The 11,602-nt window shown below is 57.3% G+C and overlaps 2 protein-coding genes across 7 annotated transcripts in view; one reads left to right on the top strand and one right to left on the bottom strand.

The window, feature by feature from the left end:
* C6H19orf44 (chromosome 6 C19orf44 homolog) overlaps nucleotides 1–6,172 on the top strand; it is a 24,425-nt gene extending 18,253 nt beyond the window's left edge. For 2 of the 5 annotated variants that reach the window (XM_037992410.2, XM_037992415.2), the window contains exons 8-9: nucleotides 2,028–2,138; nucleotides 4,901–6,172. In XM_037992410.2, the coding sequence (XP_037848338.2) occupies nucleotides 2,028–2,099 (72 nt within the window). In that variant the 3' untranslated portion in view covers nucleotides 2,100–2,138; nucleotides 4,901–6,172. Of the gene's footprint in view, nucleotides 1–1,940; nucleotides 2,139–2,424; nucleotides 2,934–4,900 lie in introns of those variants that run through there. The other 3 variants (XM_037992413.2, XM_037992414.2, XM_073016828.1) reach the window with 3 other exon arrangements.
* CHERP (calcium homeostasis endoplasmic reticulum protein) overlaps nucleotides 2,747–11,602 on the bottom strand; it is a 24,013-nt gene continuing 15,157 nt past the window's right edge. For both annotated transcript variants that reach the window (XM_007995653.3, XM_007995654.3), the window contains exons 10-17: nucleotides 10,075–10,510; nucleotides 7,516–7,754; nucleotides 6,319–6,452; nucleotides 5,625–5,711; nucleotides 5,174–5,317; nucleotides 4,956–5,072; nucleotides 4,423–4,517; nucleotides 2,747–4,197 (exon numbers count right to left, since the gene is read on the bottom strand). In XM_007995653.3, coding sequence (XP_007993844.1) covers nucleotides 4,004–4,197; nucleotides 4,423–4,517; nucleotides 4,956–5,072; nucleotides 5,174–5,317; nucleotides 5,625–5,711; nucleotides 6,319–6,452; nucleotides 7,516–7,754; nucleotides 10,075–10,510 — 1,446 coding nt within the window. In that variant the 3' untranslated portion in view covers nucleotides 2,747–4,003. The remainder of the gene's footprint in view (nucleotides 4,198–4,422; nucleotides 4,518–4,955; nucleotides 5,073–5,173; nucleotides 5,318–5,624; nucleotides 5,712–6,318; nucleotides 6,453–7,515; nucleotides 7,755–10,074; nucleotides 10,511–11,602) is intronic.

Genomic DNA, 11,602 nt, shown 5'->3' with positions numbered 1-11,602 from the left:
CCAGCACTTTGAGAGGCCGAGGTGGGTGGATCACGAGGTCAGGAGATGGAGACCATCCTAGCTAACACAGTGAAACCCCGTCTCTACTAAAAATACAAACAAATTAGCCTGGTGTGGTGGGGGCGCCTGTAGTCCCAGCTACTTGGGAGGCTGAGGCAGGAGAATGGTGTGAACCTGGGAGGCAGAGCTTGCAGTGAGCCGAGATCGCGCCACTGCACTCCAGTCTGGGAGAGAGAGCGAGACTCCATCTCAAAAAAAGAAAAAGAAAAAGGCGTTATACTATACACAGTCCTTTATGGTGATCTATTTATAAACTTTGTGAATGTTTTTTTGTTTGAGACTGAGTTTTGCTCGTTGCCCAGGCTGGAGTGCAATGGTACGATCTCGCTTCGCCACAACCTCCCCCTCCTGGGTTCAAGTGAATCACCCACCCGAGTAGCTGTGATTACAGGTGTGCACCACCATGCCCAGCTAATTTTTCATATTTTTAGTAGAGACAGGGTTTCTTCATGGTGGTCAGACTGGTCTTGAACTCCACACCTCAGGTGATCCACCTGCCTCAGCCTCCCAAAGTGCTGGGATTATAGGCATGAGCCACCGCCCCCTGCTTTAAACATTTTATATACAAATTTTTCGATGTTTATTTCTTTTTTTTTTTTTTTTTTTTTTTTTTGAGACGGAGTCTTGCTCTGTAGCCCGGGCTGGAGTGCAGTGGCCGGATCTCAGCTCACTGCAAGCTCCGCCTCCCGGGTTTACGCCATTCTCCTGCCTCAGCCTCCGGAGTAGCTGGGACTACAGGCGCCCGCCACCTCGCCCGGCTAGTTTTTTTTTGTATTTTTAGTAGAGACGGGGTTTCACCGTGTTAGCCAGGATGGTCTCGATCTCCTGACCTCGTGATCCGCCCGTCTCGGCCTCCCAAAGTGCTGGGATTACAGGCTTGAGCCACCGCGCCCGGCCCGATGTTTATTTCTAACAAGTGATGTTCAAGGCCAGGCATGGTGGCTCACTCCTATAATCCCAGCACTTTGGGAAGCTGAGGCAGGGTGGGTCGCTTGAACCCAGGAGTTCGTGACCAGCCTGGGCAACATAGCAAGACTCCATCTCTACAAAAAATACAAAAACACTAGCCGAGCATAGTGGTGTGTGCCTGCAGTCTCAGCTCTTTGGGAGGCTGAGGTGGGAGGATCACTTGAGCTGGGGAGGTTGAGGCTGTAGTGAGCGACGTAGCGAGACTCTGTCTCAAATAACCAACCATAATGCGATGATAATACACAAACCAAATTTACCAAGTATCAAGGAATGTCCAGTGTTGAGATTTCTGCTTGTCTCATTTAAAGTTGTGTTTTGTTCCAATTTTGTAATCCAGATCCAAAGTCCATACTACCTCATGTGTCCTTTGAGCCTCTTAAGTCTAGAGCAGCGACCAGTTCTCAGCATTGAGTGGTTGGGGATCCTCAGGAAGCCCCATGAAAGCGATGCTGGGCCTGCAAGCAGGCTGGGCGTTTCTCCCATGTGCCTCGGGGACGCCGTTTTGGAACTGCGCCCTTGGGGTCCCCTGCACGCCAGGCCTCTCGTTTCCCTGTGGTTTATCTGCTGAAGAGGGCAGGCTGTGAGTCCCATGGGTCTCTACAGTCTCAGCTTTGCTCATTGCACCCCTCTGGGGGCTTTGAACTCATGCCTCTGTTGGGCGTCCATCAGCCAATCCGATGCAGGCAGAAGGCAGCTGACTGTGCCACCTGGCTGCAGCCCACCATAGCTCCCAGCTGCCTGCTCCAGGCGCTTCTCCCTGATCTCAGCCACTCCAAGGGCACCCACAGGCACCCCTCCCTTTCTGTCAGGGCTCCCCACTCGCAGGGCTGACCTGGGTGTCCCCCTACCCTCAATGTTCCCACAGCCCCGTGTGCCAACCTGTCACACACATCCTGTGGTTTTACGGACAGGTGCCGGCTCCACTCCTTCCTCCAGCACCCTGTCTCAGTGTGCTGAGGTGACGATGGTGACGGTGTGGTCTGTCCTCTGCCTGACAGTACATTAGGCGCCACAGACCTGCCCCGCTGACCATGGAGGACGCCCTGGAGGAGGTGAACAAGGAGCTATGAGCACCAGCAGGTGGAGCTTGATGTGACATCTAACAAAAGGTACTCTGTCCTGTGTACTCAGTGTGCACACACACAAACACAGAGCTCATCAGTGTCCAAGTGTGACGTTCCGTGGTGGGGCAGGCAGTGCCGGGATGAGGGACACACACACAATCAGCATCCAGGTGTGACGTTCCGTGGTGGGGCAGGTGGTGCCGGGATGAGGGACACACACACACACCCCAGCATCCAGGTGTGACGTTCCGTGGTGGGGCAGGCAGTGCTGGGGTGAGGGCCCCAGACTCCTCTGAGCCAAATCCCAGCTCAGTGACCGCTCTCCCAGCAGCATGCCCAGCTCCATGACACCACAGGCCAGTGGAAATAGTTTCAGTGGAGCTGTCCCTACTCACAGCAGGACAGGGGCCACCAGCCTCTGCAGAGCAGCTCCACCCAGGCAGGTCCTGGCACCCCAGCGAGCCAGAGGAAGGTGGGGTGGACGGCAAAAGCCCTGCTCGAGGATATCGACATGGGACCAGGTCAGCACGCTGGGGACGCCACGTGAGCCCCTGGGCGAAGCCTGTGACCCCAGGATGCACAGCTCAAACCAGGACATGCGTCTCCTCAGTCAGCCCGAGCATACCTCTGACTTACACACGTGTGGGAGAAAGGTCTTTAAAAAAAGGCTTTATTTGAAGGCAAAACAATGAAATCCACAAGAAATTACTAACAGCACGTGTTTACGTCTTATCCTGAATCATACATTTGAACAATTCACAGCTACAGGAAATCTAGAACAAAATCAAATATTCATCACGTTGGGTTGAAAAGTTGGAGGATTTCGCATCTTATTGAAAATTTTTCAAAAATGTTTTTGTACAAATGAATGGCATTGCGCCAGGCTGCCCACGGACACCACGTGTGGCCGATTCCCAGCAGTTGCCCACCAGCTTCCAGAGGGGCAGCTCCCTCCTGGCCTCCCCTCCCTTCAGGGGTGTGAAATGAAATGACGGAGCGGGAGGTGCTAGCTGGGGTCGGGCTCCACGCTCTGGATGGGACAGGGCCATAGCACACACCAGCCGGTGCAGGGTTCTTCCAAGTGCGAAACTCAAGCAGGGGATGCGACGGGCACGGACTCCAAGGGAGCGCTCGACCTGAAGTCTCTTAGGCTGGTTTCCTGTTAGAATCTTGTTTCCCAGATAACAGCAAATGGCTACATTCCAGAAAAAAAACATCAACTTAAACAACTAAAATAACTGAACTAAGGGCCAGTACGCCTTCGAAGAAGTGGGTTTCAGAATCTCACTGGGACCCCTCTCAGGTCAATATTCTTTCTAAAACTAAACCAAGGGGAGTAAAAATGAAAACCCTGCTTCACTTTGCAAGTCAAGTCAAAAAAGTTGTGTTTCTGTTTTTCAATCTGCGGGCAGTCATGGCACTGGGCCTCAGCTTTGTCCCTACACAGCCGAGGGGAAACCGGGTCAGGGTTGGTGGGCGCTGGGAGCTGGAGGACGGAGCCGGCTCTGGCCCAGGCCAACCCCTCCCGCACATGCTCCTCCTGGAGCCTAAGAGGAGGCTTCAATCTGACGTACGGCAGATGCACATCCATCCCTTCACGGGTGAAGAATTCTTACTCAGGGCGGAGGGTCTTGTGTTTCTTGCTTCACTGTACAGGGAAACGAGCCCGGGGCCCTGGTGGCTGTAGCGCTTCCTGGTGTGGTTTGTGGGTGGCGCCTGTGCCCTCCACGCCATGGAGCATGGTGTTCCCATTGGGCATGCGCTGGTCTTCCTTCTCTTCCTGTGGCTCTCCACAAGTGGAGACAGTGTGAGAACTGAACTGTCACTGTGATCTTCCACTGCCAGTCAGCCAGGAAGGTCCCACAGCCGACACCGCTGGCCACCGGCGCGGCGCCTCCCGGCATGGGTGCCTACTTACACTCGTCCCTGGCCTTCATGCGGGCAATGAAGGAGTAGCTCTTGTTCCTGCGGTAGTTCTCGTAGGGGTCGTCCAGGGCCACGCCTACGCCTTTATACTGGTCCCACTTATCCCGGACGTCCCCGCCCTTGATGGGGTCCTGGATCCCTTGCTCCTTCGCACCGAGGCCGCCAGAGCCACTCCAGCCTGGAAACAGAGACGCACAGTCACAACCACGACAGGATGGAGGCAGATGGGGGTGCACCTGGGGGGCTGAATGTCCAGACAGGCAGTGTAGACATGGGAAATGGGTAGAGAACTGGCCTGACTCCATCCATCCCCACATGCACTGAGGGAGAGAAAGCGCTGGCGACTCCCGGGTCCAGCACGCTTGAGGACCCTTCCCGTGCCCTCCCCATTCCCCCGCCTTACCCATCTTCACCAGCATCTGATGGCCTTTGTTCTCTTCTCCGAGTCTTGAGTCAGGGATGGGAGGTGCCGAATTAGAACCCAGACCAGCAGAGGAACTAAAATCGAGACAGGTTATTCTTTTAAGAAGTAACTGAGACATTTATTGGAATGACAGTGATGAGGGCCTCACAGCTGCAGCTTGCGTGCATGCTCACTGTCGCCAGATGACACTGTATGCAGATTTTGCGTCTCTACCCGTTCATCCTGTCTCAGCTAGACAAGGGGGCTCCAGACGCTGGCCCCCACCCCACGCTCAGCATTGAGAGCAGGGCACCTCGAACCCCGATGGTGGTTAGAAAGCAGACCCCAGCTACCGCCTCAGGCTTTGCCAAGTGACTACTTGTGGTGAGGGTGAGGGTGCCACTGTCCCTGGGCTAATGTTGGCGGCCTCCTAACTCCTAACATAGTCTCCTAACCACCAATGTTTCCACATTCACAGCAAAGCACTGCAGCATCCCAGCGTTACCAGCGCGGCAGTTAAGACAGGATCTTACGGCGGGGTGGGGCTCCTGGACCGTGACCGGCGTCTTCTTCCTGGGGAGTACGACTTGGACCGGGACCGTGACTGGGACCGGGAGCGGCTTCTGGAGGAGCGTGACCTGCTCCGACTTCTGCAGGGAAGGGTGCCCAACGGTCAGCAGCAGCCAGGCGTCGTGGGGAGGCCACAGGAAGAGGCCTCGGGCACTGCCCTCCTGCGGCAGCCTCTGCCTACCTGGATCTGGAGCGGGAGTAGGAGCGGGAGCAGGAGCGCGACCTTGACCTTGAGTACGAGCCTGAAGACTTGGAGGATCTTGAGTTGGAGCGGGAGGAAGAACGCCCTCGACTCTTGGATCTGCTCCGAGACCTCGAGGGTCCACTGTGGGGAGAGGCCTGATGATCGCGTGCCCCTGTGGCAGCCCACCCTGGCCCTCAGGTTCCTGGACGACCCCAGATGCAGGGTGTGGCTGTGGATGTGGCGCCATGGCCACACAGCGGTATCAAGTTCCTAAACAGTGTGGCCGAGCCTGCTGCTGTGCGAATTCAGGCTGTGTGGAAAACACCGCCCCACAGGCACAGGCTGTGTGAGGGTGGACGTGCTGAGCGTGTCTGGAGTCTACTCTAAACCCTCCCATTGCACGTGGTGGGCTCTGGCCGCCCGGCCACTGCAGACGTCTGCGCTTTACCTGTTCCTCTTCTCCTGGCCTTTCCTCCGCCGGGCCCGCATTTTTGCTCGGAAGAACTCATAGAGGCCGTTCTGCTCCCAGCCTTCACTGTAAGACACGGCATTCCCTGTGTGACCACGTGACGCCAACCCACAAGGAACTCATGGAAAAGTCATCAGGAGTTAATCCATAGAACCTTGGAGAGTACATGGCCCTGTGGCTGTGGGCTCTGAGCATGGGTGCAGCAGACCTTGGCTCAGGGTTCCCACGGGGCTGTCCTCCTACAGCCCAGTGGCTCCTCTGGTGCCCATGCCCTTGCCACCCTGCTGTTCCACTGAGGTGGTGGGGACTGATGGTCTGTGGAACTGGGGAACAGGAACACTGACTCATGGGTAGACAGGCCTGCAGCCCGGCACAGGGAGAAGGGGTGACCACTGGGAAGGGTGGGCTGAGGGCCCTGTGGCAGCCGGCTGCTTGAGACGTGCCGCCATACCACACCTTCCCTAAGTTCTTCTGATGTGTCTCCATTAAAATGCCCTCCACTGAGGGCCACGTGTGTGCTGTGCCTGTGACACACACACTTGTCACTCGGGCAGGGGGGCAGTTTCTCCTGAGGGACAGCTACATTTTCTAGCCTGGGCAGAAGATGTGGTTGTTGGGAGCTGGGAGAGGGGATAGAGGCCTCCTGCCTGCCCCACCGACCTGGGCCCCTTACCTGTTCCTGGGTCTGTCGTGGGATGGGGGGCTGTAGAAGGCCTCCACTGCAGCCAGCAGCCTCTCGCTGGGCGGCATGGGGGGTGGAAGGCGGATGTCTTTAGGATCCAAAGGCTTGTACTCGTGATCTTCCAGCTAGAGCAGAGAACCCAGCTGTCACCATGCCTGGGCAGAGCCCTCTCAGGCCCACCCAGGGTCTGCAGGGAGTGGGGTCAGGGCAGGACCCAGGTTCAGTGTCAAGGGTGCCCTGGGCACCAGAGCTCCTCATCCTTCTCTCTTGGGGAACCCACACCAACCATGGTGGGTCACAGCTGCTCTGAGGCTGATGACAATCACAGGGTTCTCTCTTCAGAAAATCACCCACAGGGGACATGGTCTCCAAACTCAGGTGACAGGAATACTCGCTGGTTTATTCACAGGCATGCGGCGGGCCCCTCACGTCACCCTTTGCTCACGATGCCTACCCTGGGCCCCTCCCTCAGAACAGCCTCAGCCCCAGCCCTGGAGCCCACTGGCCTGTCTCCTTCTGCTCTGTCTCTGTCCTCCCATTGAGGCCCTGCCCTGCCTAGCTCGCCTGGGCCCCCCTGCCTGCAGCTCTCCCTGCTGCTTGTGGCTCCATGAAGTCCGCCTGGACTTCTGATGGACGGGTCTGAGGGAGGATGGGAAATGGCAGTGGCTAGCACGCCCTTGGAGCCCCAGAGCCCCAGCCCTGGCCCCTTCTTGCCTCACCTCCTCTTGCCCTATGCTCCGGCTACCCCACACTGGTACCAGGTGCTGCCAGCCCTGCCTGGCTCCTCCAGGACCACCCCGTCCCTGTGTGCTTGGCAGGCACAGCTCACAGGTGGCTCCTTCTAAGACATTCCCTCCATCAGCAGCCCTGGGACAAGGTGCTTCTGAGGGCCTGGACTGAGAAGGATGAAGGAAGGAGTCCAGCCTCAGAGCCCAGCCGGCCCCGCAAGGCTGAAGCTCCCCGCAGCGGGAGGGATACGAGGGGCAGGGCAGACATGGCGTCGCTCATGGCCACACCATGCAACTCCAGTTCAGACACCTCCCACTGATGGATCAGGGTCCCTAGGGAGTGGGAGATGAGGAAGGGGCGCCCGGGAGGCACCTGATCCTGTGTGTGCACTTTTCACCAGGAGAAATGGGGGCCAGCGTGGTGAGCATGCTCAGCTTGGAGCCCAGCGCGGGGCGTTACCTTCACGAGGGGGGCCATCAGCCCAGCAGGGAGATCGAAGTAGGGCACATTGGGGACCAGGCTGGGGTCATCGTGGTTGATGTGGGGCGGGCCCTGTCGCCGCATGTGTGGGGGCTGCCCGTTGAAGCCGTGGGGGGGAGGGCCGAAGTCGGGGTGCTGGGGTCCAGCCCAGGGCGGGTGCTCATTGATACCAGGATGAGGCATGCGATGGCCAGGGTGGTGGTGAGGGGGGCCCATTTCTGCAAAACAGAGACTTGTCTCAGGACCACAGGCCAGTCAGGATCTCCTAGGTGACAAGTGCTGGAGGGGAGGGCCTCAGTGAGGGGCCAGGAGGCCAACCCTCCTGGGAGCCTGCCCAGCACCTTCTCTCACTGCTCTAGACCAGGTAGCAAGGCAGGGAGGAGCCAGGCTCTGAGGGGCCTGTCCTGCACCCATAGGCACAGCCGAGAGAGCTTGAGGCTGAGGGAAGAGAACCACAAAACCCCCAAACTGCAATGTGAGGGCTAAGTTGTGACCCTCTGAATCCATATGCCGAAGTCCCAGCCCCCAATAGCTTAGCTCAGGATGGAACTGTATTTGGAGACAGGGCCTTTAGAGACACAAATGAGTTAAAATGAAGCCATGGTGGCCCTAATCCAATGTGACGGGTGCCCTTATAAAGACAGATTAGGACACAAACACGTAGAGAGAAGACAGTCACCTATGAGCCAAGGAGACAGGCCTCCAAGACACTAACCGGAATCTGCCACACCTTCACCTCAGACCTCCAGCCCCCAGATCCTTAAGACAAATACATTCCAGCTGTTTAAGCCATCCAGGCTGTGGGACTTTATCATGTCAGCCCAAGCCAAAAAGTAAAAGCAATAAATGTGCCCAGCGGTCTCCAAACTGCATTTATAATCAGGAATGTATTTAAAGATACAATGCTGGGCACGGTGGCTCACGCCTGTAATCCCAGCACTTTGGGAGGCCAAGGCGGGTGGATCACTTGAGGCCCAGAGTTTGAGACCAGCCTGGCCAACATGGCGAAACCGCGTCTACTAAAAATACGAATATTAGCTGGGCATAGTCGCTGGTGCCTGTAATCCCAGCTACTGAGGAGGCTGAGGTGGGAGAATCACTTGAACCTGAAAGGAGGCTGCAGTGAGCCAAGACTGTGCCACTGCACTCCAGCCTGGGTGACAGAGTGAGGCTCAGTCTCAAAAAAACGACGACGACAAAAGGCCAAGTGTGGTGGCTCACACCTGTAACCCCAGCACCTTGGGAGGCTGAGGTGGGAGGATCACCTGAGGTCAGGAGTTCGAGACCAGCCAGGCCAGCATGGTGAAACCCTGTCTCTACTAAAGATACAAAAAATTAGCTAGGTGTGGTGGTGCACGCCTGTAATCCCAGCTACTCGGGAGGCTGAGGCAGGAAAATCACTTGAACCTGGGAGGCAGAGGTTGCAATGAGCTGAGATTCCACCACTGCAGTCCAGTCTGGGCAACAGGGTGACACTCTGTCTCAAAGAAAGAAAAAGAAAAAAAAAAAAAAAAAAAAGGAAGCACTAAAAGATTAGAAATAAATTGAATGAAAAAGATACTGGGCATGGTGGCTCACATCTGTGGACCCAGCCACTCCAGAGGCTGAGGTGGGATGACTGAGAATAGCCTGGCCAACATAGCAAGACCCCATCTCTATTTAAACTAAAAGATCAAAAATTTTAAAAAAAAAAAACTTTTTTTTTTTTTTTTGAGACAGGGTCTGTTGCCCTGGGTGGAGTACAGTGGTGCGAGCATAGCTCACTGCAACCTCAGCCTTCTGAACAGCTAGGACCACAGGTACCCGATACCACTCCGAGTGTTGATTTTAACCAACAAAACGGGAAAATTGGGCTGGGCACGGTGGCTCACGCCTGTAATCCCAACACTTTGGGAGGTCGAAACGGGTAGATCATGAGGTCAGGAGATTGAGACTATCTTGGTTAACACGGTGAAACCCCGTCTCTACTAAAAACACAAAATAAAATTAGCCGGGCGTGGTGGCAGGCGCCTGTAGTCCCACCTACTCGGGAGGCTGAGGCAGGAGAATGGCGTGAACCCAGGAGGCGGAGCTTGCAGTGAGCCTCTGCCACTGCACTCCAGCCTAGGAAACAGAGCAAGACTCCATCTCAAAAGTAAATAAAATAAATAAACAAATGGGAAAACTGATGCAAAAAGCAAGCAGCAGCAGTAAAAAGAACGAGGCCCCGCCCTGCCCTAGCCACGGCCACCCACAGCGGGAAGCTTTTCCTACTGGATCTGCCTCATCTGCAGACAGTGCACACAGCTCCTGGGGCAGCTGGCAGGAGGGGACGGAGTTGCACCTCTGCAGCCAGCCTGGCCTAATCAGGGCGGCAAGGCAGAGTCTGTGTCCCCACTTCCTGAGAACCCGGGCCGGGCTCCTCGGACGTTCCATGACCCTGTGCCTGTCACTGTGCACTCGGGAGCATGCCAGGACCACAAGCAGTGCTACCAGCCTGCTCGGCAGGCCAGTCGTGGGTGCCTCCGCCAGGCCCTACCCAGGCGCCCGTACACTCACCGGCAGGGAAGTCCCCCTGGGGGTAGTCGAAGCGGTGGGGATAGGGCGGCCGCTCGAAAGGGTGTCGCGGCGGGAAGTCGTCCTGCATGAAGCGGGGCGGGAAGCGGTTGAAGTTGTGGGGGTGTGGAGGCTGGTTGAACTGCGGGTGCTGCTGGTGGGGCGGGAAGGGCCCCCGGAAGTGTGGGGGCCGCTGCATGCGGAAGGGCGGCTCGCGCTGGCCCCCGCCCCAGGGCGGCTGCTCGTGCTGGCTGTTCCAGGGGCCCTCGAACTGGCTGTTCCAGGCCGGGTCAGGCTGGTTGTTCCAGGGCGCGTCGCGCTGGCCGTTCCAGCCAGGGTCACCACGCTGCTCGCCCCACATGCCTTCGTGGCTGTTGTTCCAGGGGGGGCAGTGGGGTGGGCCGCCCTGGTGGTGCGGGTAGGGCGGTTGCTCTGGCGGCTGCAAGGGAAGGGACAGGCGTGAGCCCTGTGTGGTCTGGGCCCAGCGCTTCTCAGCATCACAGCGCTGGCTCAGACCATGGAGGCGCTGCCCTGGCCACGTCGGGGATCCTCCTAGGCTGATGCCTGCGGCGATGCTGGGCACCAGCCCTCAACCCGGACCACATGCTGCTGCGAAAGGACCAGACCCCCAACCGCTGCACCTGCATCTCAGTCCCGGGGCTGCTGCTGCCGCTGGGGCCTGCTGCACCCGCATACAGGCCCCGCACGCCAGGAGGCACTCCCCACTACCACTGCCAGACAAACGCAGCTCCCTTGCCCCTTGGGGGCAATGGGGCGGAGGCACAGACGGTATTGCTTCTCAGAGCACCCCAGGCACCCACGGTGTGGGGCTCACTCTGACACCACCTGCCCTGCCTCACTCCCCCTCTCCCCAAAAGCCATCTGCTGGGGTCAGCTCCCAGACACACTGTGGCGCACACATCCTTGTCGCGGGGTCTGCTTCTGAGGACCCTCCACCCAAGCCAGCATCTTCCTGTGGACTGAAGACAGGAGGCTCTTCCCTCACCAGCTCCTGCTCTGGAGACTTAAAGCCAGGAGGGCAAACTCCAGCTTGGGCTGGGGAGGGGAGGCGTGCAGAGGCCAAAGAGAAGGCCCGTGTCTGGGGTCACAGCTGGGTAACTGTGCTGATGACCCCTACGAAGGGGAGGCTGGTCCAGGCCGCCACATTCTCCAGGCTTCCAAGAGAAGCCAGAGGGCCAGATATTAAATATGTTTAATATCTGTTTTTCTTAATTTGAGACAATCTCGCTCTGTTGGACAGGCTGGAGTGCAGTGGCGTGATCTTGGCTCCCTGCAAGCTCCACCTCCCGGGTTCAGGTGATTCTCCTGCCCCAGCCCATCGAGTAGCTGGGATTACAGGGGTCTGCCACCATGCCTGGCTATTTTTTTAATCTTTAGTAGAGGCGAGGTTTCACCATGTTGGCCAGGCCGGTCTCAAACTCCTGACCTCAAATGATCTGCCCACCTCAGCCTCCCAAACTGCTGGGATTATAGGCGTGAGCCACCATGCCCAGTCTTGCTTTTCTGTTTT

This window comes from Chlorocebus sabaeus, chromosome 6 (assembly GCF_047675955.1).
Source record: "Chlorocebus sabaeus isolate Y175 chromosome 6, mChlSab1.0.hap1, whole genome shotgun sequence".
Lineage (NCBI taxonomy): Eukaryota > Metazoa > Chordata > Mammalia > Primates > Cercopithecidae > Chlorocebus > Chlorocebus sabaeus.
The sequence above is the reverse complement of the archived record's forward strand: the minus strand, read 5'-3'. Positions and strand labels throughout refer to the sequence as shown.